The 25,467-nt window shown below is 52.0% G+C and overlaps 1 protein-coding gene across 2 annotated transcripts in view; it reads left to right on the plus strand.

Moving 5' to 3' along the window:
• The window catches only part of RIN3 (Ras and Rab interactor 3), a 125,471-nt gene that overhangs the window by 29,219 nt on the left and 70,785 nt on the right, over window positions 1-25,467 (plus strand). For both annotated transcript variants that reach the window (XM_060620597.3, XM_060620596.3), the window contains exon 2: window positions 10,959-11,163. In XM_060620597.3, the coding sequence (XP_060476580.2) occupies window positions 11,011-11,163 (153 nt within the window). In that variant the 5' untranslated portion in view covers window positions 10,959-11,010. The remainder of the gene's footprint in view (window positions 1-10,958; window positions 11,164-25,467) is intronic.

The raw sequence follows: 25,467 nt of genomic DNA on the forward strand, positions 1-25,467 counted from the left end.
GCCCCATCCCCTCTAGTACCTACCACCTGTTCTGCGTCAGCCGTGGCTGGGTTCTTTCCGTATGCCGTCCCACGTGATCCTCAGACAACCTTCCGGGAGGTGGCCTGGTCTCCCTGATCACGGTGGGGGGCACTGGAGCTCAGCCAGGTGGAGTGGCTTGGCTTTGGTCATTACCTTAGGGCCTCTGGGGTGCCTTTCCAGCTGGCATCAGCTGCTGCTCCTGGCCTGAGTCCTGTGGCTTCCAGAAAAATGGCCCCAGTGACCTCTGGCTTCTTCTCTAGTGACCTTGTGGCAGTTTTCCGAGGATTTCCCCACAAGTCCCCGGGGGCTTGATTCTCTGGATGAACTGGTGAACCACCCCCAGGCTGGGCTTATCTTCATGGCCTTTCGGCACAGCCCTCACGCTCCAGAACTGACTTCACGACACAAAACAAACAAACAAACAAACAAACAAAAAAAAGCTGGAGTGTACCGTAGAAATTGAGCTGGCAGAGGGAATAATAAGCTTGGCTGCCTGGGGACCTCCCACCCTGGATCTCCTCAGCCTGTGACACACGCTGAGATCTTGGGGGGAAGGTGTGTGGGTGTTTTGTTTGCTTTTTAATTAAGTATTTCAAGCACACAGAAGTCCAGGGGAAAACATAACGATGCCCTGAGTACCCATAATTCAGTTTTGTTAAATCCTTGTCATTTTGGCTTATTGCTGCAGATCCCCTAAAAAATAAATCAGGGGTCACAGAGCTGGCCGAAGCCTCCTGCAGACCCCTCCCCGATCCCATTTTCTTCCTCTCCCCTCGGCAGGAACCAGCATCCTGAACTGGGTGTGTCCGTATCCACAAACAAGACAAGAGCTGTGGCATGTGTGTTCCTTGATAACACTTCAAACAGGTCTTTATTCTGGCTGGGGCAACCACATACACAGTCATGTTCTGTTTCTCCCAGGAACACCTGTTGCTACAGTGGCAACATAAGGAACCTCCCTATGTTCCTTCCTTCTGTAATGTGCTTATTCCACTCAACATTAGGTTTGAGTGATTTTGAAATTTGTTCTTTTTTTAATTTTTTAAATGTTTTTAAATGTTTTATTTATTTTTGAGGCAGAGAGAGACAGTGTGAGCAGGGGAGGGGCAGAGAGAGAGGGAGACACAGAATCCGAAGCAGGCTCCAGGCTCTGAGCTGTCAGCCCAGAGCCCGACACGGGGCTCAAACTCACAAACCACAAGATCGTGACCTGAGCCGAAGTCAGACACTTAACCGACTGAGCCACCCAGGCGCCCCTGAAATTTGTTCTTTTAATGTGACTTCAGACTCCCAGGGAAGTCATGAGAATAGTACAGAGAACTCCTGTATGTACATTCTTCACCCAGACCCACCAGTGAACGTTTTGTCACCTCTGCTCGTTCTAAGTTGCAGACACGGTGCCTCTTTACCCCAATGTATCTGAGTGAGTGTTTCTCAAACAGAAGGACATTCTCTTACCTGCCCTCAGCACAAGGACTAAAATCAGGACATTAACAGGATTTTGAGATTTCACTGTGTTGCATTGGTTCCTGCCTTTTAGCAGCTGCGTGATGGCCCCGGGTGGATAGAATCACAAATTATGGACCCATTCTCTTAGGGATGGACTTTGGTCGTTCCCATTGTCTGGTCACTGCAAACGCCCCTGCAGCCAGCCATCCTCATCGTCTCCTTGTGCCTGTGTGCATCCTGGGAGGGGCCGCTGGGCCTGGGCCACACCATCCGTCTCTCTTAGATTTTGACAATCATTTTCAGAACAGGTGCACCTGTCTTCATTCTCGGTGGTGCTTAACCCTCTTGGTGCCCCAGCGGCTCCTAGAGGACCGAGCCGTGGATTCTTGCTTATCTTGGGCCATCTCTTATGTTGCCACTGTAGCAACAGGTGTTCCTGGGAGAAACAGAACATGACTGTGTATGTGGTTGCCCCAGCCAGAATAAAGACCTGTTTGAAGTGTTATCACGGACCAGGTGCTGCTTGGTGTGCGTTGCATGTGACAGGTGTTACCAGCTCCATTGTACAGATGAGAAAACTGAGCCCTGTAGACGTTAAATACCTTGCCCTTGGTCACTTGGCCAGGGCGCGGCAGGGGCTGGGACAGAGACTAATGAGCCCCAGGTCTTCGCCCTTGTGCTGGGCAGAGTGTGTGAAATGTCCACCGACCCTCGAGTGGTGAGTTTGTAGAGAGATGGCACCAGCTGAGAGGTTGATGTCCCTTCCTACCAGGTCTCACACCTCCCACACGCTGGTCCTTGTGTTTCTGGTCCCTTCTGGTCTGTGCAGAAGGAGTCATTTCATTGAGGAGCAGTCGGCATGGAGGACAAGGAAACGGGTGGGGTGTTGGGGGCAGCACTGGGCAACCGTCCTGTCTCACCCTGGGAGCGTTGAGGCATGGCTGCATCTCAGGGCCACCAGAGTCACAGACAGGGACACTCCCCTCCAGGACCTCTAGACAGTCCTGTCCCAGCTGGAGAAACAGGTGCCACCTCAAAAGGAAAGGAGGGGACTTTGGACTTCTGAAGCTTAGGGTGGTTGCTGCCATCCATTTGGCAATTCAATTGTGGCTTTTAGAGGCGTGCTCTTAATGACCCCATAATAATCGTCACACACAGAGTGCCCTTTTCATGCCACGTGCCTGCCTGCCGCATCTCCTTTGCTCCCAAGAGAAATTCTCTCAGCTGGTTGTACTTACTCCCTTTTCAGAAGAGGAAACTGGAGGTCATAGTGGTTGGATAAGGCATCCAAGCCCCACCAGAGTCTGTGCAAAACTGGGTTACGAGCCAGGCTTGGGAGACCCCAAAGCCAACAGCTCTCCACCCTACATTCGTTTATGTGACAAACAGGTATATTTTCCCACATTTATTTAATTAAGATACGTTTTAATCATATAAGTAATGCTAATCAGTATAAAAAATTGAAACAAATCCCCTGCACTTCTCAGAAATAACGGTCTTTAATGATGTCTTACATAGCCTTCTGGAAGTTATTTCTCTGTACGTTTTTATATGTCTCTGTGTATGTTTGTATACATTCCAGATGATATAACAACATTATCTAACCTCCTTTGCCGTGTATGACAAAGACACAAATACATGGGAAATTTTTTAAATTCCTTCAAGAGCTAGAATAGTGTAGTACTTTTAAGTACAAACTCTAGAGCCACACTGCCTGGGTTTGAATCCCAGCTCTGCCGCGTATTGGCTGTGTGACCTTGGGTAAGCTATTTAACCTCTCTGTGCCTCAGTGTCCTCATCTTGACTTGGGACTGTTAGGTGTCGAGTATCGATTTCCCAGGACCGTGGCAGCTTTTGAAAACTTTGCAGCTTGAAACAACAGAAGCTTATTCTCTCACAATTCTGGAGGCCAGCATTGTATCTGCAGAACTGGTTCCATCTGTAGGCCCTGGGGGAGAATCCCTTCCATGCCTCTCTCCTAGCTTCTAGTGGTGGCCCCCTCAGCCCGCGGTGCTCCTGGGCTTGGGGACTTCCTCTGCCTTCACGTGACTTTCCAGGGTCTCTTCACGGGCTTTCCCTGTTCTTGTAAGAGCACCTCCCGCTGGATTTAGGGCCCGTCCTCAACCCAGGATGATCTCATCCCTAACTTAATTACATCTACAAGATCCTTTTTCTAAACAAGTTCACATTCTAAGGTACAAGGGGCTAAAATTTGGACGTACCATGTTGGGGGGCACAGTGCAGCCCAGGTGTGTAGGTACGAGGATGCCCAAGTTAAGGGCTTGTGTAGAGTACTCAGAGCACACCCACACATGGTTGTGCTGGGGGCTACTTGTACACCAAACAGGCGGGCTACTGCCCTGATTGGCATTACCAGGGCCGCCTCCCATCCACCCCCCTCCATGCCATCTGCGTGCCCATGCACCTTGTACAGTTATCTGGCCATCCCATAATATCCGTCGCTGGGGCACACCCACAGACCTGAGAGCCTGTGAGGGCAGGGACCAGGCTTCTGCATCCCAGTAGACCCCCTTGATCTTGAAGCTTCTTGGGGTTGGGATCGTGGGTGGAACCTCTCCTTCGATCCCCCATTCTACTTGAGTGCTGGCTGAGCCTGCACAAGGGAGCCTCAGCTCTCTGCACAGTGAGGCATCGCTGAACTTTCTGAACTGCCTCCCTGGGCCTGGGGCACTCATGAGCTGGGCACCTTCCATTTCTTCCTTCCAAACAGGCAGCATCGAGCCAGGCCCCACACCCCAAGCCGTCACCCTCACTGCCCTGACCCCACGCTGGGGCAGCCTGTCCACCCCGAGCAGAGCTTTGCTCTCCAAAGCCAGGTTCATAGGCCCGTGACAGGGACATAGAAACCAGACCAGGGAGACGAGGACATGCCAGTTCACCCCTCCGTCAGGGAAGCTGGTGAGAAAGTCCCCCAAATACACCAGGTTGCTGTGTCCATGCTGTGCAGGGTGAGGGTCTCCTCGGGTGTCAGAGCACACTGCCTCTGGGCTGGCAGCCTGGTGTCCTTGGACAGCAGGCCCTGACTGGAGCCCCCCACCAGTGAGCCGAAGGAAACAGGTCGTGAACAATTGCTCTTTCCTGTGGAGTTGCTCTCAAGTTTCTGAGCCTCGGGGCGCCTGGATGACTCAGTCGGTTAAGCGTCCGACTTCAGCTCAGGTCATGTCCCACTGCTCATGGGTTCGAGCCCCACATCAGGCTCTGTGCTGACAGCTCAGGGCCTGGAGCCTGCCTCAGATTCTGTGTCTCCCTCTCTCTCTCTCTGCCCCTCCCCTGCTCAAGCTCTGTCTCTCTTTCAAATATAAATTAAAACATTAAAGTTTCTGAGGCTCCTTACTTTTCTCTAACAGTGCCGCTCGTTACCCAAAGGTTCCTCTGGCTGCCTTTGCAGGGCCTTCTGCTGGAGTTTGGCCGCTGAGGGGGAGGACGTGGGTGTCGGGGTCACCTGCTCTGCCAGCAGAGAAGGAGCGAGCCAAGGCTGGGAGCTTTGGGCCTTGCTCCGAGTCACGAAAGCACCAGAGCCCCGAAGGAACGAGCTCACAAGGGTGTCTGCTCTGACCAGGCCAAAGAAGGCCTGCGGGGCCGGACCCTCTGATCCTCGAATCCCTGCTGACTTTGGGTTTGGGGTCATTTGGGCGCTCTGAGCGCCCACTTGCGACCGCAGAATGCCAGCGCCAGTGATGGAGCTTGGGGCTGGGCTGTGGGGCTCAAGCACAATCGCGAAGGTGGAAATACCCAGAGCTGAGACCGTGTCGGATTTGGTTTCACTGCTGTGATGACTGGTATTGAGCAGCCTGGCCACATCAGCTCCTACTGCCAGGGGCCGTCGCTGAGCCACAAGGTGCTGGAACTTGTGGGTTACCCCTGGGGCCAGGTGTTGTCTAGGTTACAAGCCAAGTGCAGCACACAGATGTCTACCCCAGTCACTCTAATCAAATGTGCTAAATCCTAAAATCAAGACTACAAAGGGGAAGAATTGTAGTGACAAGAACCAAGCTGGAGGGTTGGAGTGATAGAAAAACAATAGTTAACATCTGCTGAGTTGTGCTAAGCACCCGGCAGACCTCTGTCTCACTAAATTTTCGTAATAACCCTTTTATGTAAGGGTTATTACTACCTTTTTATAGATGCTTAAACTGAAGCCCGGAGAAGTAACGTAACTGGCCAGAGGTCACACAGCCTGGATTCAAACCCAGGGCTTCTAGTTCAACAGAAAGGCTTCTTCTCAATGGGTCTCAAGGGATGGGGAAAACTTTATCCCCAGTAGTTTACTATAAAATATTTTATTTTATTTTAAGTTTATGTATTTTGAGAGAGAGAGAGAGAGATAAAGTGAGGGAGGGTCAGACAGAGGGAGAGAGAGAGAATCCCCAGCAGGCTCCCCACTGTGAGTGCAGAGCCCAACGTAGGGCTCGAACTCAAGAACCATGAGATCATGACCTGAGCCAAAACCGAGAGTCGGACGCTTACCGGCTGAGCCACCCAGGTGCCCCTAAGAGATTTTAAACTTGCAGAAGAGTTGAAAGAATTTTTCAGTTAACACCCATATACCCACCACATACCCTTAATGTTTTTGTATATTTACTTTATTACACCCCCATCTATCCCTCTATCCTCCTGTGAATCCACCTTACTTTTTAAACCATTTCAAAGAAAGTTTCGGGCACCCCTGGATATATTAGCATACGTATCATTAGCTCGAGTTCAGTATTCACTGATGGTGCTTTTGTATCGTTTTGGGGTAAAATTTACATACGATGCAACGTAAATACACATATCTTCGTATACCCCTTGGACTTCATACAAATGGGTTCAGACAGTATGTATATTTTTCTGCATTTGGTTTCTTTCACTCAGTATGTTTTTGAGATTCATCCACGTGGTTCTATGGATCAGCACTTCCTAGTCTGTTGTGAGATAGACAGTGAGATACCACTCACTGTCTGTTGTTCATTCTGCCATTGATGGACCCCTGGACCAGTGTCAGGCTATTGTGAGGAAAGCTGCCATGAATATTCATGTCCAGGTCTTTGTGTGGACATATTTTATTTCTCTTGGGTGGGATGGCTGGCCAGATGGTAGGTGTCTGTTTAGACTTATTAAAAACACACAAAAAACCTGCCTTTTTCGGGGCGCCTGGGTGACTCAGTCAGTTGAGCGTCCGACTCTTGATTTAGGCTCAGGTCATGATCCCGGGATCACGGGATCAAGCCTTTGTCGAGCTCTGTGTTGGGCATGGAGCCTACTTAAGATTGTCTCTTTCTCTCCCTCTGCCCTTCTCCCCCACTCATGCTCTCTTAAAAGGAAAAATTAAAAAACCAAAAAACCGGCCTTTTTCCAAAGTGGTTGTACCAACTCACATTCCTTCCAATAACATGCGACGGTTCTGATTACTTCCCATCTTCACCAATTGGTGACGTCAGTCTTCTTAATTTTAGCCATTCTGGTGGTTGTGTCGCGGCATCTCATTGTGGTTTTGATTTGCATTTCCCTAATGACTAATGATGTTGGGCAGTCTTTCACCGGCTTACTAGCCATTCATATGCCTTCTTCTTTGAGGTATTTTCAAATCTTGTGTCCGTTTTTAACATCGACTTGGTTGTTCTCTGTTAGGTGTATGCTTTGCAGATATCTTCTTTGAGCCTATGGTTTGAGTATTCGTTTTCTTCACGAAAACGTGGACACGTGTGTAAATTTTGGTATGTGTAATTTATCCATCTTTCCTCGTGTGGTTCTTGCTTTCTGGTCCAATCCACTAAACTTTTGGCTGCCCGTTGGAGAAAATGTTGGGAGGGAGTAACAGGGAACCCGAAGGAATTGCAGGTGGACAGAGCAGGGTGAGGAAGCTCGGGTTCTGCTGAGCTGATGGAGGGCAGCCCTTTGTAGGGGAGTTTGTAGGGGGCAGGGCTCAGAAAGAGAATGCCTTCAATATTAGGGGACTGGATTGGATCCTTCAGGCGGTGGGAGCCATTGAAGGTTTTAGAGCTGGAAGGGATGTGATCACAAGGGAGAGGCGGCACAGTGCCCATGACATTGGAGGCTGGGCAGTTTCTCCTTGGTCACCCTGTCCTCGGGATGCAGGTGGGACTCCCAGGGAGCTGGGGGCAGGGAACAGCTTCATCTCTGTGGATCCCTGAAGACTCTCCATGGGCCCAGAAGCCACCCCATGAGGCCCCGTGGGCCCCATGAGGTCATAGAGGGCCCATTTCTTGCTGAGGAAGCTTGCGTGGCAGTGGGCTAGCTGCTAATCAGAAGCCCAGGGAAGGTGTTCATATATATGGATTTAGAGCCACCTCTGCCAGTGGCTCCAGAATCTTACAGGGACCCCCACCCTGCCCCCTCCGACCTCCCCTCCTCCTCCCCCCGCATCCCCACCCCTGCACCTGCCAGCCCCCAGGCTTCCGGGTCAGATTGCTCAAAGGCCTTCGCCCTTCCCCAGACATCTGCGTCCTCGGTGCAGCTCAGCACGACCTGACACACTCTAGGTCACTCGTTCACCTTGTCTGTCACCTGGCCCCTCTCCTAGACATGAGGTTTGTTGTTTTCGTTTGGTTTTGTTTTCTCTGCTCTAACCCAGTGCCTGGAACAACATCTGGAGCTTGCAGACCCTCAGAGACTGTTCACGGTACAAGTGAATACAAGACAGACCCCCTCCTTTCTCACAGAGCCTGTTTGTTTGATCATGGCTTTGGTTCCATAGGACAAAATGAGGACCTTTGTCCCCAAAGCCCAGGCCCCGCCTCAGGCCACCCAGTAAGTGGAGGAATATTCCGGGCCACCCCCTGCCCATTGCACAGATAAGAAAACAGACTCTGAGGGAAAGGACGTTTCAAGGCCTAAGCCTAGCTGGGGGCAGAGAGGAAGTTGGAGCTCTGGCCCCCAGCTGCCATTAGAACCCCAACCTGCCTCTGGGGGAGGCCCCGGGCCAAGTAAGGAGGTTTAAAGATGATCATGAAGACTTTTGGTTCCAGAAGATAGTTTTGTGTTTCCAAGTGGGGGGAGGGGTTAGAGCAAATGAACAGGCCCTTTTCTGGGTAATTCTGGCCTCCACCCTTCTCACTTCTGTCCCAGAGGAGCTGCTGTGACCACCCTCATCCTTCAGGGCCTGGGAAGAGGTTACATCAGTATCGGCTGGGCCTCCCTGGACTTGAACTCCAAATGAGGCCCACTGGGCCCCAGCCCCACGGCCTGCGGACATCCATAGGGCGGCCCTACGGCCCCTCCCGGCCCACTCCTGTTGCCCTGATGACCAGGCACACTTCTCTGCGTGGACCCGGAGGGGAAATCCACAAGTATCCGTGCCTGCACATCCAGCATCCCTGAGACGGAGGGCTTCTCCAGGGATTTGGGAGTGGGGGCGTCAGGAGGGAATTTTAGCACACACCCACGTTGGCTTACCACACACCCCCCCTAGCCGAGTCTCTGCAAAACCCGGCTGCTTAAACAACACGGCGCTGCCGGACCTGTTTGGTCCAGCGCTCCCAGCCTCCCTCCAACCTAAGACCTGCCAGGACTCTGCTCTTCCCTTTAGGAGATGCCGTTCCCTCATCAGGACTTTTGGGTCTTGCTGCCCTCTGACCCCCTCTCCCCCACCACCTGGTTCCACTTTTCTGTGCCTGTAACGGGGTTCATCCTGGCCTGGTCCCTCCACAGGGGGTCTCCTTACTAGCACCCGCTAGTCAGGGACACAGGCAAAAGGGGGGCACCAGCCACAGCTTCCTAGGTAATAAGGGTTCCCATCCCTGCAGATACACCGAGAGATTTAGTTCCTCAAAATCAAAACTCTGTGTGTGCAGGGGTTTCGGTGGAGTGAGCATTTGGGGGAGGGCCTGAGGTCTCTTAAACTGGACCTCTACTTTGGTTTTGCTCTTTCTTTGGCCTGTGATAGGCCTCCTTCCCCCTCCCTGACCTATCACATCCTCACCCTGGGGGAGCAGAGAGTGTTGACTGGGAGGGATGTAAGGGAGCCTTCTGGAAATGTCTGTATCAGAGCAATAGAACTATAATGCAAGCCACAAATGAAGTTTTAAATTTTCTCGTAGCCACATTAAGAAAATAGAAGGAGGGACGCCTGGGTGGCTCACCTCAGTTAAGCATCCGACTTTGGCTCAGGTCATGATCTTGTGGTTCATGGGTTTGAGCCCCGCATCGGGCCGTGCACTGACAGTGTGGAATCTGCTTGGAATTCTCTGTCTCCCTCTCTCCACCCCTCCACCCCCACCAAAATAAATAAATAAACTTTAAAAAAAGTAGAAAGGAACAGGTGAAATTAATTTTAATAATGTTTTCTTTAACCAAATACACTCAAACTATTATTTCAACGTGTCATCAACATAAAATATTATCAATGAGCAATTTTTTTTTAATTTTTTTTTTAATGTTTTTATTTATTTTTGAGACAGAGAGAGACAGAGCATGAATGGGGGAGGGTCAGAGAGAGGGAGACACAGAATCCGAAGCAGGCTCCAGGCTCTGAGCTGTCAGCACAGAGCCTGACGTGAGGCTCGACCTCACGGACCGCGAGATCGTGACCTGAGCCGAAGTCGGCTGCTCAACCGACTGAGCCACCCAGGCGCCCCTCAATTTAAAAGTTTTTAAGGGGCTCCTGGGTGGCTCAGTCGGTTAAGGGTCCAACTCTTGGTTTTGGCTTGTGAGTTTGGTCTGTGAGTTTGAACCCCACATCAAACTCCACACCCACAGTGCAGAGCCTGCTTGGGATTCTCTCTCTCCCTCTCTTCTCTCTCTCTCTCTCTCTCTCTCTCTCTCTCTCTCTCAAAATAAACAAATAAACTAAAAAATAATAAAAGGGGCACCTGGGTGGCTCAGCCCTTAAAGCATCTGACCGAGTCAGGTCATGATCTCACAGTTTGTGAGTTCAAGTCCCACATCAGGTGAGCTTGAGCCATGCTTCAGGTGAGCACAAGACCGCCTTCAGGTAAAACACCAGCCCCGCTTTGTGAGAGAGCCCCACTTCTCTCTCTCTCTCTCTCTCTCTCTCTCTCTCTCTCCCACCCTCCCTCCCTCTCTCTCTCTCTCTCTCTCTGACCCTTGTGGGATTCTCTCTCTCTCTCTCTCTCTCTGCCCCTGGCTCACTTGCACCCTCTAGAGAGAGGTACAAAAAATAGTAATAATAAAAATAATAACAGTTTTAAAAATTCTCTTCAGAGGTCTGCTCCAATGCCTGCTGTGTTTCCCTGAAGCCATCCTGGGTTGGAATTAGCTACTTCTGTTACACTGTGCTTCTGTTATGTTCATCCCAATGCTTCCGCTGCTTGTTTCTGTGCGTATCCAACCCATTTTATTGTAAGCACCCTAAGGGGAAGATCGTGGTTTATCTTTTAATTCCCAAAGGACTCCTGGCTTCACAGATGCTGGATGAATAACTGACCCATTGAACCGAATCCCCGTTTGTTGCACACCAGTCCCTGGGCTGGCTGCAGGATGGGCTGATCATTTGATTCTGTTCTCAGTCCTATTCCAGATGTTGGCAAACAAGGAGAGGAAGAAGAGGAGGAAGGTGGCATGGGGCCCTGTCTGCCGGTCACCCCGAAGAACTGTCTTCCACGGCGGGGTATCAGCGTCCTGGAGAAGCTCATCAAAACGTGCCCGGTGTGGCTGCAGCTGGGTCTGGGCCAGGCGGAGGCAGCCAGGATCCTGCAGCGGGAGGCGGCTGGGGTGAGTTGGGGTCTCTTCACCTTGTGACGGGTGGGCGGGCACAGCCACAAGGAGCTGCCTGGGCTCCCACCCAAGCAGCTGGCCTCTGCACAACCGCCCATCTACATTCCTTTCTTGGGTTTATCAGCTTTTCGACTGGGGTGTCTTTTCCCCAAACTCAGGAGCGAGAGACTGGTGGGAGGTCTGGTGTCCCTGCTGGAGAGCAGGGAACTGTGTGGCCGGCGCGGGATGTTCTGGGCATTCGTGCACCTGTGTTGATACTTGGAGAAGAAAGGGAATGCCTTCAATATTAGGAGACGGGATTGTGGACAGGACCAGGCATCTGGGACCAGAGGGTACCAGAGGATATCAGAGTTGGAGGGACCTGAGAAATCATTTTACACCCCTTTATTTGACATATGAGAATTAGGGGGCTGTGTGTGATGGAGGCAAAAGCTCTTGAGTCAGGCTCTGTGAGTTGAGTGAGCCTCCCTTTCTCTCACTTTGAAATGGGACCATCAATTAAAGTGCTTTGCTCTAGGTGATAGGGGCATTGCAGGGGAAGAAAGATCCGTAGATAGTGAATCAGAGCTCATCAAATGCTACCGACCACCACCCCACGCATTTTCTGTTCCATGCCACTTCCTTTAAAAAAAAAAATTTGTTTAATTATAAAAGTGATAGGCATATGTATTCACTGTAAAAAAAAAAAAAATCAAACTGGACAGACGTGACAAAGTAAAGTGTAGAGTCTTCTCAAAGTTTTTGCCATCTATTCTCTTTCAGCCTCTACTCCACTCCCCAGGAGTCTTTTTTTCGGTTTTCTTTTTTATCGAGGTGAAATTCCCATAACAGAAAATTAACCATTGTCAAGGGCACCATTTAGTACGTTCACAGTGTTGTCCCAGCACCAGTCCTGTCAGACATCTGCCAGACATTTCCTGGCCCCAACGTGAAGCCCTGCATCCAGTCCCCCCACCCCCACCTCCGCCCCTGCCCCCGGCAACCTCCAGTCTGCTGCAGAAGCCTCTTTTGCTCTAAGTGCGTCCCTCCGGGCATCCTTTACGCAGAGCCCCATGTTGATAGCGGCCAGGATTCATCAGGTACTTACTGAGTCCCAGGCACTAGTCCCAGGTCCGTCTGTGAATCATCACTCTTTGGGCTCACAGCAGCCCTCTGAGGTAAGCATTACAGTTATGCCCATTTCACAGAGGAGGTAAGCGGCAGGCAAAGAAGTTGAGTGACCTCCCCCAGATGACTCAGTGAGCAAGGGCCCGAGCTGAACCCAGGCAGTCCGGCTGCTGCTGTGCTGTCTGATACACGCACGTGCAGGTGGAATCATGCCTTTCGGCCGCTGAGCACTCCTCCGGGGTTCAGCGTCGATGCAGTGTGCAGTCTACGTGCGCTGTGTCCAGGGGATGGTCCAAGCTCCCGAATACACGGGGCTCGGTTGATTAGTGGACTCAAGTCTGCAGTTTCGGGATTACCGGAACTTGGGGGCTTCCAGCCACGTCCCAACTTCCGTTTGTCACAGGTGCCCCTGCCCTAGGGCGTGGGGACCCTCACTCTTAGGGAGTGAGGCCCGACAGCCCAGCAGGATCCTTCCCAGCTCAAGGGAGGCCTCCTCTGGGTATGGTGGCAGGTGCCCCGCGGGCCAGGCGAGTCCCACCGCAGCACCAGGGGCAGCCTGGGAGTCTGTAGATCCCTCTGGGGGGATGAGCAGGGAGGGAGCTCGAAGGGCAGGCTGTGAGACTGTCGTGCTCGAGAAAACAAGGTCTGTTGTGTCGTCCTTCCCCACCATAAAGTTTTCTGTTTGGAACTAACGGACGGCTTCAGAGCGGATGATAAAACCGTGTGGAAAAACGGAGTCGGGGGCTCAGGCCAGTGAGTGTCCCGGTCAATGTTCCCAGGCCCCAGGCCCTGAGAAACATCCTCTTCCCTATTAGGTTCTTTTTTTTTTTTTTTTTTTAGTGTTTATTTATTTTTGAGAGAGAGAGAGAGAAAGAGAGAGTGAGCTGGGCAGGGGCAGAGAGAGAGGGAGACACAGGATTCAAAGCAGGCTCTAGGCTCTGAGCTGTCAGGACAGAGCCCAATACGGGGCTCAAACTCATGCCACTGTGAGATCATGGCACGCTTAACCAACTGAGCCACCCAGGAGCCCCGACTCTTCTCTATTAGGTTCTGAGGGGATTAGCTTCCCACCCTTCCCGGAGGCAATGCAGCTCAAAAACAGCCCCAAGTGCAATGTTTTGATGCTGAGGGATGGCCATTTTCTGGAGCTTTCTTGGTCACTGGGAGAGGTGTGCCCAGGCGTGGGTGTAGATGTGGGCGGATAGCACAGTAAGGACCCTTCCCAGGAGAAGGCAGGTGCGTCTCCAGGGCCGGCTGGTCTGGGCCGAGGTCTTGACTGCTCTGCCCCCGAAGGGTTCAGCCCTCGCTTCAAAAACTTTAAGATAACCCCAACTCACAACAACAACAGTGGTTCTATGTGAAGAATGCTTACTGATGCCAGGCCCTGTATTGGCATTAACGTCAAGTACTATATGATGTCGTCTCATTGAATCCTTGTGATAATTCTGTGGGGCTGACTCTGCTATTATCCCCAGTTGACAGATGATGAAACTGAGGCTAAGAGGAACATTTCTAGTTTGGGCTTCCCTCGAAGCAGACCCCGAGATGAGGATTTGAGTTCAAGAGGTTTATTTGGAAGGTGACCCCAGGGAGCACCAGCAGGGAAAGTAAGACAGGGAAGGGAAGGGAAGGGAGGCAGCTGATAAAAGGTATGGATGTGATCATGCAAGTTACCTCTGGGCAAAGAGGAGTGAATCTTGCTGTAGCACTCTGGGAGCCAGTGTAGAACACGCATCTCAAGGTCATCCCACATCTCAAGGTCATCCCCCCACTCTCGAGGGACGAGAAAGCAGTTGTTGTCTACCAACCCCTGAGAACCGTTGGTTCAAGGCTGTGGAGGTGAGGATTCATGTTCCAGCACCTCCTGTCTGCCCCGGGTATGAGAAGACCTGACCCTGGCCAGAAAGCGGTGCTGAGCTCTGGAGCGATGTGGGCAGACTTCCTGGAGGAGGCAGATGCTGCGCTGGGTCATGTGGCACGGATGGGCGGGACTGAGATGGGGGGAGCTGAGAGGTTCATTGGGGAGTTGGTGGGTGCGAGAACCGTACAGGCTGAGCCCCAGAGGTCGGCATGAGCTGGGCTGGGGCACACAGCGATGGACCTATGATCCGGGGGCTGAGTCTAGCAAATAGAAAGCTTCTCCAGGGCTAGGTCCTAAAGTGACCCCACGCCCGGAGGCCTGAATCAGATCCTGGGAGTAAGACCATAGCTAACATTGAGACAGAAGGCAACTGCCCTAGAGGAGGTCAGCCAGGCCCTCGCTCGGTTCCCGCTCGCTGCCCCTCGGAGGCCGCAGGAGCAGGGCCAAGCCCTGAGAACGACACAATTAGAGCAGATGCACCTTCTGTCGGCTTCCCTGCCCTCTGCCTTTACCCCGGACTCTTCCTCTTCTATATTTTCGAGCAGAAGCCGAGCCCTAAGCTCACACTCTGATAACGACGATGGGCCAACTTTTACCCAGAGTTTTCCCCAGAGTTGCTCTTTGCACAACCTGATCCATTCTCACGGTGATTTCTATCAGGTAGTAAGTGTTACTAGTGTCCCCATTTCCAGATGAGGAAACAAAGGCACGAGAGGTTCACTCGCTTGCCTGAGGCCACACGACTGGTGAGCACAGAATCTGCATGGTGTGACCTTCATCGAAGGCCCTTTGCTGGGTACCTTCATCCCACACGATGGCCTGAGACTCAGCTAGAGTGTTGCTTTCTTTGGTTTTAAAGTTGCAGCCACTGCAGGTGACGTCCAGGCTGTGGGAGGGAGAAGGGTCTCCGGAGATGGCCTGGACCCACCCTTCCTGATGTGGAGGGTACTTCCTCCTGTCCATGCGAATGGTCAAGAGACTGGGCATCCTGCCCCCTTGCCGCCACACCAGTATCTCTGTGACCTTGACCACGACCCACCCCCTCCACCCCTCCCTGTCTCTCCTCCCTGCAGCCTGCTTCTCTGATAAGGTGTTGGGAACATACCGGCCCATTTTTTATTTGTGTGTATCCAGAAACCAGGCAATCGAAAAGCCACCTTTATTCCATCTGCACCCAAACATTGTGTTTTAAAAAAACAAAAACAAAAAACACACTTATTTTGGAAATTTGAGATTTGCAGAACAGTTGCAAAGATAGTATAGGAAGCTCCCAAATACTCCTCACCCAGTTTCTGCTATAGTTAACATCTAACGTTAGTAGGATACACTTGTCACAATTAATGAAACAATATCGATACATTCATGTTAACTAAAGCCCACAGCTTGTTCCCAGTGTCCGTTTTCTGTCCCAGGATCTCCTCCAGGGCACCGCATTACATTTAGTCGCCGTGTCTTCTCAGGCTGGTCTTGACTGTGACGGTTTCTCAAGCCTTCTTTGTTTTTCGATGGCCTTGACAGTGTTGAGGGATACAGGTATTTTAAGGTATTCTGTAGGAGGGCCCTCGGTTGGGATTTATCTGATGGTTAGACTAGCGTTATGGGGCTGTTCTCATCACATCATGTCAAAGGCGCCTACTATCAACATGACTTACCACTCACTGTTAATATTGACCTTGCTCACCTGGCTGAGGTTGTGCTCAGGTTTCCCCTTGGCAAAGTTAACTGTTTCCCCCTTCTGTACTGCCCATCTTGGCAGGAAGCCCCTGTGCATACGGCCCACCCTCAGGGAGTGGGGAATCCTTACTACCTACGTCAATTATTTGGAGCTCTTCCGCACAAGATCTTTTTTGTGTCCTCTCCATTTATTTATTCATTTATTTTTTTATTTTTTAATGTTTATTTATTTTTGACAGAGACAGAGCATGAGCGGGGTAGAGGCAGAGAGAGAGACACACACACACAGAATCTGAAACAGGCTCCAGGCTCTGAGCCGTCAGCACAGAGCTCCATGCGGGGCCCGAACCCACTGGCTGTGAGATCATAACCTGAGCCGAAGTCAGACGCTTAACCAACCGAGCCACCCAGGCACCCCTCCATTTATTTGTTTATTCAGTCATTTAGTTGTATCAATATGGACTCATGGATATTGATTTCAATGCTTTGGGTTATAATCCCATACTATTTTAATTCTTTTGTTGCTCAGATTGTTCCAACTTTGGCCATCGGGAGCTCTTTCAGTTGCCTCCTGAGTCCCTTTGACATACGCCCATCATTGCCTGCGTGTGTGTGTGTGTGTGTGTGTGTGTGTGTGTGTGTGTGGTCTTTGGAGCACTTCCTTACTTTCTGACTGCATGCTTCTTGTATATTTCTTTTTTTTTTTAATTTTTTAAATGTTTATTTACCTTTGAGAGACAGCATGAACAGGGGAAGGGCAGAGAGAGCTGGAGACACAGAATCTGAAGCAGGTTCCAGGCTCTGAGCTGTCAGCACAGAGCCCAACGCGGGGCTTGAACTCATCAGCGGTGAAATCATGACCTGAGCTGAAGTCAGACACTTAACCACCTGAGCCACCCAGGCGCAGCACGTGTATATTGCTTGCCCCAGTCCTGGAATCAGCCATTTCTCCAAGAAGCCCTGGTTCCTTTCATTAGAAAATAATATTAGAAAGCAAGCTCAGGGTGTTATGTTTGTTTATTGCTACTGGAGTATCATTGCTTGGAGGACAGAAGATAGCTTTTAATGAAAGAAATCTCTTGTAAGATTGCTTTTGTGGTGGGGGTTTAGCTCAATTGTTGCAGCAGCCTAGTTGTGATACAGACCAGCCACACAGGTGGTTCAAGGCACCTCCCCCAGGTGTGAGTCAAGGAATACCGATTCCGTTCAAGGTGAGTTTGGCAAGGGGTTGGGTGCCTGGGTGGCTCAGCCGGTTAAGCATCTGACTCTTGACTTCAGCTCAGGTCATAATCTCATGAACTGTGAGATCATTCCCTGTATCCAGCTTGGTGCTGATGGCATGGAGGCTGCTTGGGATTGTCTTTCTCCCTCTCCCTCTGCCCCTCCCCTGCTCACGCGCTCTCTCAAAATAAATTAAAAAACTTAAAAAGATTAGTTCGGCAAAAGCATCAGGGAAGCCCCTCTCTTGCCCCTTCGGGGTGCTGGGGCCAGGAAGGAAGGCACAGTCAACACTTAGGGCAGACCTACTGTGTGCCACACACCATCTGTCATCTTTCCAACAGCCCTGCAGAACAGGGGGCAGGCTTTCTACTTTACACCTGAGGAAACCCAACGCCCATGGTAAGGAGCCTGCCCGAGTAATAGCTGCTAAATGGTCAAGTGCGATTGGAAGCCACCAACTGACTGCCTTCAAAGGCTTTAAAAAAATACAATGTCTCAGGGCGCCTGGGTGGTGCAGTCAGTTGAGCGTCCGACTTCAACTCAGGTCATGATCTCACGGTTCGTGGGTTCGAGCCCCGCATCGGGCTCTGTGCTGACAGCTTGGAGCCTGGAGCCTGCTTCGGATTCTGTGTCTCCCTCTCTCTCTACCCCTCCCCGGCTCATGCTCTGTCTCTCTGTCTCTCAAAAATGAATAAACTTAAAAAAAAAAAAAATACAATGTCTCGGCCTCATTCCCAGAAATGCAGATTTTTTTTTTGGGGGGGGGGGGGGTCTGGAGTAAGGGCTCAGGCACCAACGTATTTTAACAGCTCCTAGGTGGTTCTGATGTGCAGCCAGGATTGAGAAACTCCATCCACTCCATGTCTTGCCACCGCTTCATTATCAGTAACGGGAAACGTGGGTCATGTGTCCAGAGTGGCCTCTAGAGCCATGGCAGCCCCTGAGTTTGTGGCCTCTGGGAAGGACCAGCCACTTCTGTTACTGCTCGGATGGGCATGATTGGAAAATTTCCCCAAGCAATGGGAAAAGAGTCCTAAAATAACAGAAGTAGAAAAGCAGACAGCTCTGGATTGTCCAGGCCAAAAATGGATCATAAAAATAAAATCATTATTGTGTCTTGGGCTTTGGGTTTGTATATAGTTATTCGGAGAGGAGGGAGGGCCTGCAGTGACTGCATAGTTCTCTCCCGAAGCATATTCTGTCCAGCTGTTACTGAAATCAGTTGGGCTTTCCAAAAACCCACACTGGCTAAGGGTAGACAGGAAGAGGCTCCTACAGCCGTCTGTTGCAGCCTCGTGGACTGCAGGCATTTACCCGTGAAACGCCCTGTGCGAGCCTGTCAGGATCTGGGCAAGCCCCCAGGGCACTGGTGCTGGGAGAGAATCTTCTGGAAGGAAGGAGTTGTGGGACCCTCCCACCCCCTGGCCCTCCCTAGACTGGAAAAGCCAGCTCAGAGGGGGGAAGTGACTTGCCAGAGGACACAGCAAACCAGGGTCGGAACTAGGAGGGACACCCAGTGTCCTGCCTTGCAGCCCAGTGCTCTGACCACTACCCCACTGTTGTTTTGGGCGTGGGGACGGGAGAACCCTAGCTCTTTAGAGAAAATTGGACCTCCTGGGATGCCTAAGTGGCTCTGTCCGTTGAGCCTCGGACTTCGGCTCAGGTCATGATCTCACACTTCATGGGTTCTACCCCCGTGTCGGGCTCTGTGCTGACAGCTCAGAGCCTGCTTCAGATCCTCTGTCCCCATGGCTCTCTGCCCCCGCCCCCCGCTGGTTCTCTAAATAAATAAACAAACTTTTGAAGACAGGGGTGGGGGGGGTGTGGGAAGAGGGCACAGAAGGAGTGGGCTGATTCAGATGTCGGCCCAACGGGGCACCAAACTGTACTTGTTCCCACAGAGGAGAGAGGTTGAGTGAGGACGCTGGGACACAGCAAGGTTTGTTGGTGGCCTGGTTAACGGGGGAAGACTCAGGAGTGGCGGTGGATGGTACAGAGGGCAAGACTGTGAACTGTTGCACTCGTTATGACCCCAGGCAGCCCACAGGCACAGGTTTGCTGCAGGTGGACAAAGAAGTCTGGACCTGTCACCTCCTGTTCCCTCACTGCCCACCTTGAGCTTCTCCTTGTCTCTGGGCTGAGGCCTGACATCTGGACCCGGCCTCGCTGCGAGTGCCTGGGGCCTCACATGCTTGCTTTCTGACTCATGGAGCCATTCACAAACAGTGGAGGATAGGAATGCTACCTCTGTACAGTAGGGGTTTCTGTGCCATTTGCCCTCAGGGCTTGGAGGCAGGTAGGGGGTCCCTGGGGAAGGGAGGCACCAAATACTGAGAGCTTATTATGTAGCAGGCATTCTCCGGAAGGCACCTGTGCAGTTCTTCTGATAATCACTTGAGGCACTGCGTCAGCCGGGCATGCTTTTGGCTTCAAGTAACAGCAAACCCAGCCTGTGGTAACTTGAGCCATAAAGCTATGACTGTTTGTCTAATGAGGAATGTGGAAGTTGGGGCCCAGGGTTAGTTTAGCAGCTAACCGATGTCCTTAGAACCCAGGGTCTTTCCACCTTTCTGTTCCCCCATCTTCGAGGCGTTGGCTTTGTGTCCTCAGATTTGTCACCTCATAGTTACAAAAGGGCAGCTGCAGCTCCAGCCATCTCACCCATTCAGAGGCAGGTGGTCACAGGCAAACGGCTTTCTTCTCCTAGACTCAGTCTTTTTGCCAGGGAACAAATATTTTTTAGATGCCTTTTTGGTCACCCCTAACTGCAAGGGAGGTTGGGAAAGGGGATGAATGGTAGAAAGGAGCAGAAGAACCATGATTGGCTTTGACCAAACATGATTCATCTCCTGAGGCAGGATCCGTTGCACCCAGGTCAGAATTGGGGTTGGTTAGCAAGAAAGGGAAGAGATTAGTTCTCGGGGAGCTAACTCCTAGCGACTGTCACCAGCAGGAACTATCATGATCCCATTTTCCAGAGGAAGAGGCAGCCCCAGAGGGACCACACAGCTCGGAGTGGCTGAGCTAAGAACGGAACTCAGAGTTATCTGGCCCTAGAGCTGCAGGCTGAAGTTGTACGTGGAAGGGCCCCAAAGCCCAACGCTCTGAACATTCCCCTTTCTCTCTCTCTTTCTGCTGGTCCTGCCCCCATACTTTTCTCATCTGCACAATGGGTAAAATACTCCAGACCCTAGGGAGGGAGTTCCTGCAAGGTACCTAAAACCTGTAGCCTGGTGCCTGGCATAGGACGCATGCTCGGTTGACAACGTGGGTTGGTGGCGTTGGAGGACGTGTACTGTAGTGGTCACAACCGTGGCCTGAAGGTCACTGGCCTCGCATTCTCGTCCTGGCTCTGCCACTAACGACTGATGTGACCTCAGGAGGTCTTTTTGCATTGCTGGGTCTTCGTTTCTTTGGCTGGAGAGTGGGGATCTGGGCATGTTCCTGGCCTTCAAATATCCCCCCACCCCTGCCTCCAGAGAGCTCGGGGGCCCCTCCATGGCTCCTCACAGAAAGAAGAGAGGAGGGGGTTCCCAAAGGATGAGGCCCAAGTCCATACCCCGGATGGCTGTATCATTACCTACTGTTGCATGACAAATCACTTGAAATTTTGGTGGCCTAAAATGGTCACCGTTTGATTTGCTCACAGTTCTGTGGGTTAGCGATCCGGGCTGGGTTCTGCTGAGCACTGCGGCTGGTCTCACCCGGGCTCGGCCACGCAGCCGCAGTCAGCTGGCAGCTGGGCTGGGGCTGGCTGGCCTGACACGGGCTCACTCACCTGTCTGGCCCTTGGGGGTGGGCTGCTGGCTGGGCCGCGTGACTCCAGCGGACTCACTCAGATGTCCTTACGTGACACCTATGGTCCAAAAGGGTCAACACAGAAGCTGACCTGCCTCCTCAAAGCCTAGGCTCGGAACTCCAGAGTTCCCATCTGCTGCGTTCTTTTGGTCCAAGCAAGCCCCAAGGCTACCCTTCCAGGTGTGGGGGAGTTTGATGAGAGAAGCTGCAAAGAATTTGTGGCCACTTTTAATCCCCCATGCAGGGGAACAGTCTTTGCGTCCTTATTCCTATATCTCCCTTTGGAAAAAGATACATAATAATCATCTTACTAATAACTCATGTTTTTTAAAGTTTATTTATTTATTTTGAGAGGGGGAGGGGAGTGCACGAGCAGGGGAGGGGCAGAGAGAGAGGTGGGGAGGGAGAGAATCCCAAGCAGGCTCCGCACTGTCAGTGCAGAGCCTGATGCAGGACTGGATCTCATGAACCAAGAGATCATGATGTGAGCCAAGATTAAGAGTCAGATGCTTAACCGTTGACTGAGCCACCCAGGCACCCCTCAAATATTTATTTATTTATCATATGAGATTATGCCTGTAACAACCTTAGCATGTGGTTTAGTGCTCAGTAAATGGTAGCAGTCTACTATAATAATAAAGATTATTAGCACTATTTATTTATTAAGTGCATACCGGGTGTCAGGTGTTTTATGTACGTCATCAGCAATTCTCACGGCAGCCCCGAAAGGTGGATGTTATCATTCTCATGCTCAGAAGAGGAAAGGAACTTGCCCGTGGATCCAACAGCTAGTGAGTAGCAGAGCTGGGATCTGGGTCCCACTGTATCTCTAAAAAGCTAGCCGCAGCGGGGGCAGAACGAGAAGTGAAGGGGGCTTGGAGAATTTGCACACAGGACCCCCCAAAGGTGTGGGAGAACGAGCTCTGAGGGGCCCATCCAGGACTGCGGCCTCCTACGTACTCACCTGCAGCAACCATCGTGGGCGATACCTCCTTAGAGTAGAAGTCGTGGTCACCAGTCGTGAGGCTGGGGGTGAGGGGTTCACAGGCAGCTCGCACAGATGGTCTTCCTCCCGACGCTGACTTTGGCCGGACTCTGCCGAGTCTAAGCATAGGAGACTCACCATAACCTAGAATGCTTGCAGGAGTCGCTATGGTTATTTAGAATATTATAATATGCATTATCGTGCCTGTCCTCACTTGGCTGCACAGCGACACTGTGTCTGGAGTGCGGTCTGTGGCTATTTCCCAGGAGGGACCCTGTGACTAGCTGAGCAGCTAAACCCCCCCAAAGGGGAACACAGAACACTGTCCAAAGGACAGTGGCCCAGGCAAACCCCTGTCAGTGCCCCCCTCCCTCATGGCCCCACTAGCCCGCAGCCTCTCTGTGCACCGCCCCCCCCCCCAAACTTTCCCCAGTGCCTTACCTTGGCTTTTCAGATAAGAGCCCCAGGACTTGGCCATGGTAGAGGGAAGTGCCATGTGAGGCTTTGTGGCCATGCAGAAACGGTGGGTGTTGGGCATTCAGAACTGGGGACTTGTCAGAGTCCAGCCTGGGGGACTTTCCACCCCTGCCCACGCCCCTGCCCCTCAAAAAGCAGATGACACAGGCAGGAGGGCTATAAATAAGTGAGCCGCTCCTGGTGACGCCTTGGTCTGCGTCTTCCTCCTGCCCTTCCCATCTGCGTGGCCTTGGGTTTGTTTTTCCTCTCTGTAGCCCGAGTCTTCACCCGTCGAAGAGGATGGCAACAGTACCTACTTCACAGGGCTGTGGGGAGAACGAGTGAGGCCAGATGTAAGGGACGAACGTGGCACAGAGCACAGACGTCAGCTGCGGTTTCAGCTTCTGGCTGCTCACCGTCGACTGAACCACGCTCTCAGGGAAGCACCTCCTGGTTCCTTTGCACAGTAAACACGTGTGGCAGACTCATCCTCAGTTCTAGGTGGAGCCCAAGACCGGGAGACAGAAGACCAAAACCCAGCTGGTGGGGAGGGGGGGGTGCAAATGGAGAATGAATCCTTAGTGAGCATCTGTGGAGACGCGACTGTCCCACTGGGTGCTTCCCTGTGCAATATCTCCGCGGCTTCCAATACGGAGGGGCGGGGCTTTGGCTCTTTTTGTTTCTGCTGGGTAGTCTGGTGTTATTCTCCCCATTTACAGATCACATCAGAACACTGAGGCTCAGGGGAGCCACAGAATCACCCAGGGCCACCGAGCTCATGACTGGCTGCTCGGGGCCTTCCGGGAGCCCAAGAAAAATACAGATTGTGACAGACTGACTCTCCTCCCAGCTGGAGAAGTTATCTTCTTCCTTTCCGTAAACATGGGGGTGGAGCACAGGGCTGATGTGTCAGCAGAGTGGAGAAATCTAGAAATAAGTCCGTGCTGGGTGTGAAAGAGCCAGGGAGCCTGCAGGGCACAAGGAGGTCCCATTTGAGGCTGGCACCCGTGCTTTGTCATGGCAGTCAACCAAGAGAGAGCTCAGCATGGGGTCACAATAGTCCAAGAAGAAGGCGATGCCAGTAGAGGAAGAAATATATGTTGGGGCTACGGCCCTGGCCCTTTGTAGGTCTCTCGCTCTCTCTCTCTCTCACTCTCTGACCGAGTTCATCCTACTTATAGGCATCCTGATTATCTTCTCTTCTCTTTTATTTGAAAAAATAAAAATAGTTGGTGGCATTTGCACTCACAGGTCATGAGCCACAGTTTGGAAAACACTGGCCTTCCTTCCCGTGCCCTGTTCCCCAGAGCTCCAGGCAAGAGGCCCTGGGGCAGCCTGGAGTCCACTCATTGCACAGTCACCCCCCCCGCCCACCCCCACCACGTACATACTCACTCACTCACTCACTCACTCACTGCTTTGACAACAATTCTCCAGCGCCAGTGGGGGTCCTACAATTCAACCCGGTTCTGACACTAAGTACCTGGAGTGAGTGCGGACCCCGTAGGTTAAAGAGCAGGGTCCCCAACAAGACTGCCCTTACTTCAGACGCCAGACACAAGTGGGGTCCCCAGGCTACCCAGACTTCTGACTTGGCTTTAAACATGACGGCCCCCCTTCAGAGTTGATCATTCGCTGCATGACTCTGAGAACTCACTGCAGAGACTCTATTTCTGCTGACCCTTTTATTCTAAAGGACACAACTCAAGAGCAGCTAGGGACAGAGACGAATAGGGGTGAGGTCTGGGCTGGGGAGGGGCGCACAGAGCTCCCGTTCCCTCCCCCTGGTGGAATCCAGGCACAGCACCCCTGACACATCTATGTGTTCACCAACCAGAAATCTCCAGGGAGTTTTATCTCCTGGGCATGACTGGGCCCACTAACATGTCGGCCATCCAGTCTGCAGCTCCCCGGAGAGGCAGAGGTGGGGCTGAAAGTTCCAACCCTCCATTCCCCACCCCCACCCCCACCCCCCACCCCCGCTGGTTTTTCTGTGGCCAGCCCCTCCTTTGACACCAAGGGCTGCCACGAGTCACCTGTTAGTGTGAATTCAGGTACAGTCAAAAACGGCTCATTATGAATAATAAAGGACACTTATCACTCAGGAAATTCCAAGGGTTTTTGTAGCTCTGTGCCAGGAACCTGAGACAAAGACCAGATCCCCTTTTCATTATACTACACTCCCCCACCCCCACACCCCCCCACCCCCACAGACTCACCCTCACATTCCCACACACACTGCTGGTTCCCATGCAGCCCAGGCGGAAGACAGCTTGACCTTGGGCCTCTGAAGCAAAGGCCAGATAAACCCTTTTCCCTGCAAGACAGTGTGTTCCTGAGGCCAGATCGGTTCAGGTGAACACATCGGTTCAGCGATGCCACAGCTCTGCGTAAGGCAAGGCCGTGCAGGGGGCTCAGGCGTCCTCTCTGCGTGCAGGGTGGGGGCTGCCGAAGGCTTCTAGAGGTAAGCCGGCCTCTGCTGGGTCCGCTAGGGAAAGGCCAGCTTCCAGGCTGGGGCACATTTGCAGGCAGCATGTCACCTGCATTTCCACCCCCAGAAGCCTCCCTCCTGTCCTCGCCTGTCCTCTCCCATCCACACTCCACACTCTCATGCTCTCTCCACTCTGCCCTGCTCCAGGAGAGGGGCTGGTAGACTTCCAACCACAGTTGAGTGACTCATGGGCTCATTGTGTCACTGCTCCCAAAGGAGCCCAGCTTCTCTGGGCCGGGTGCAGGGGGTACGGGGGTGACTGAGTGCCCAGGATCCAAGTCGAAGGGCATTACTTGTCTCTCTCTACCTCAGCTTCCTCCTCTCTAAAATGGGGATAATGATAACACCTTCCAGGGCCGCCTGAGTGGTTTAGTCAGTTAAGTGTCTGACTTTGGCTTCCGTCATGATCTCACGGTTTGTGAGTTCAAGCCCCGCATCGGGCTCTGTGCTCACAGCTCCGAGCCTGCTTCAGGTTCTCTGTCTCCCTCTCTCTCTCTCTCTGCCCCTCCCCTCCTCAAAAATAAATAAAATAAATATTTTAAAATAATAATAATAATAATAATAATAGCAACGCCCCCCCCCCCCCATAGCTTTAATAAGGGAACTAAGTGAGATCATGGAATCTAATCACCTGGGGTTAAAGCCTGAGGCAGACTAGGGAGGCAGTAGGTGTGGGCTGCTATTAATCAATATTAGGATAATGTTTTC

This window comes from Panthera onca, chromosome B3 (assembly GCF_046562875.1).
Source record: "Panthera onca isolate mPanOnc1 chromosome B3, mPanOnc1 haplotype 2, whole genome shotgun sequence".
NCBI lineage: Eukaryota > Metazoa > Chordata > Mammalia > Carnivora > Felidae > Panthera > Panthera onca.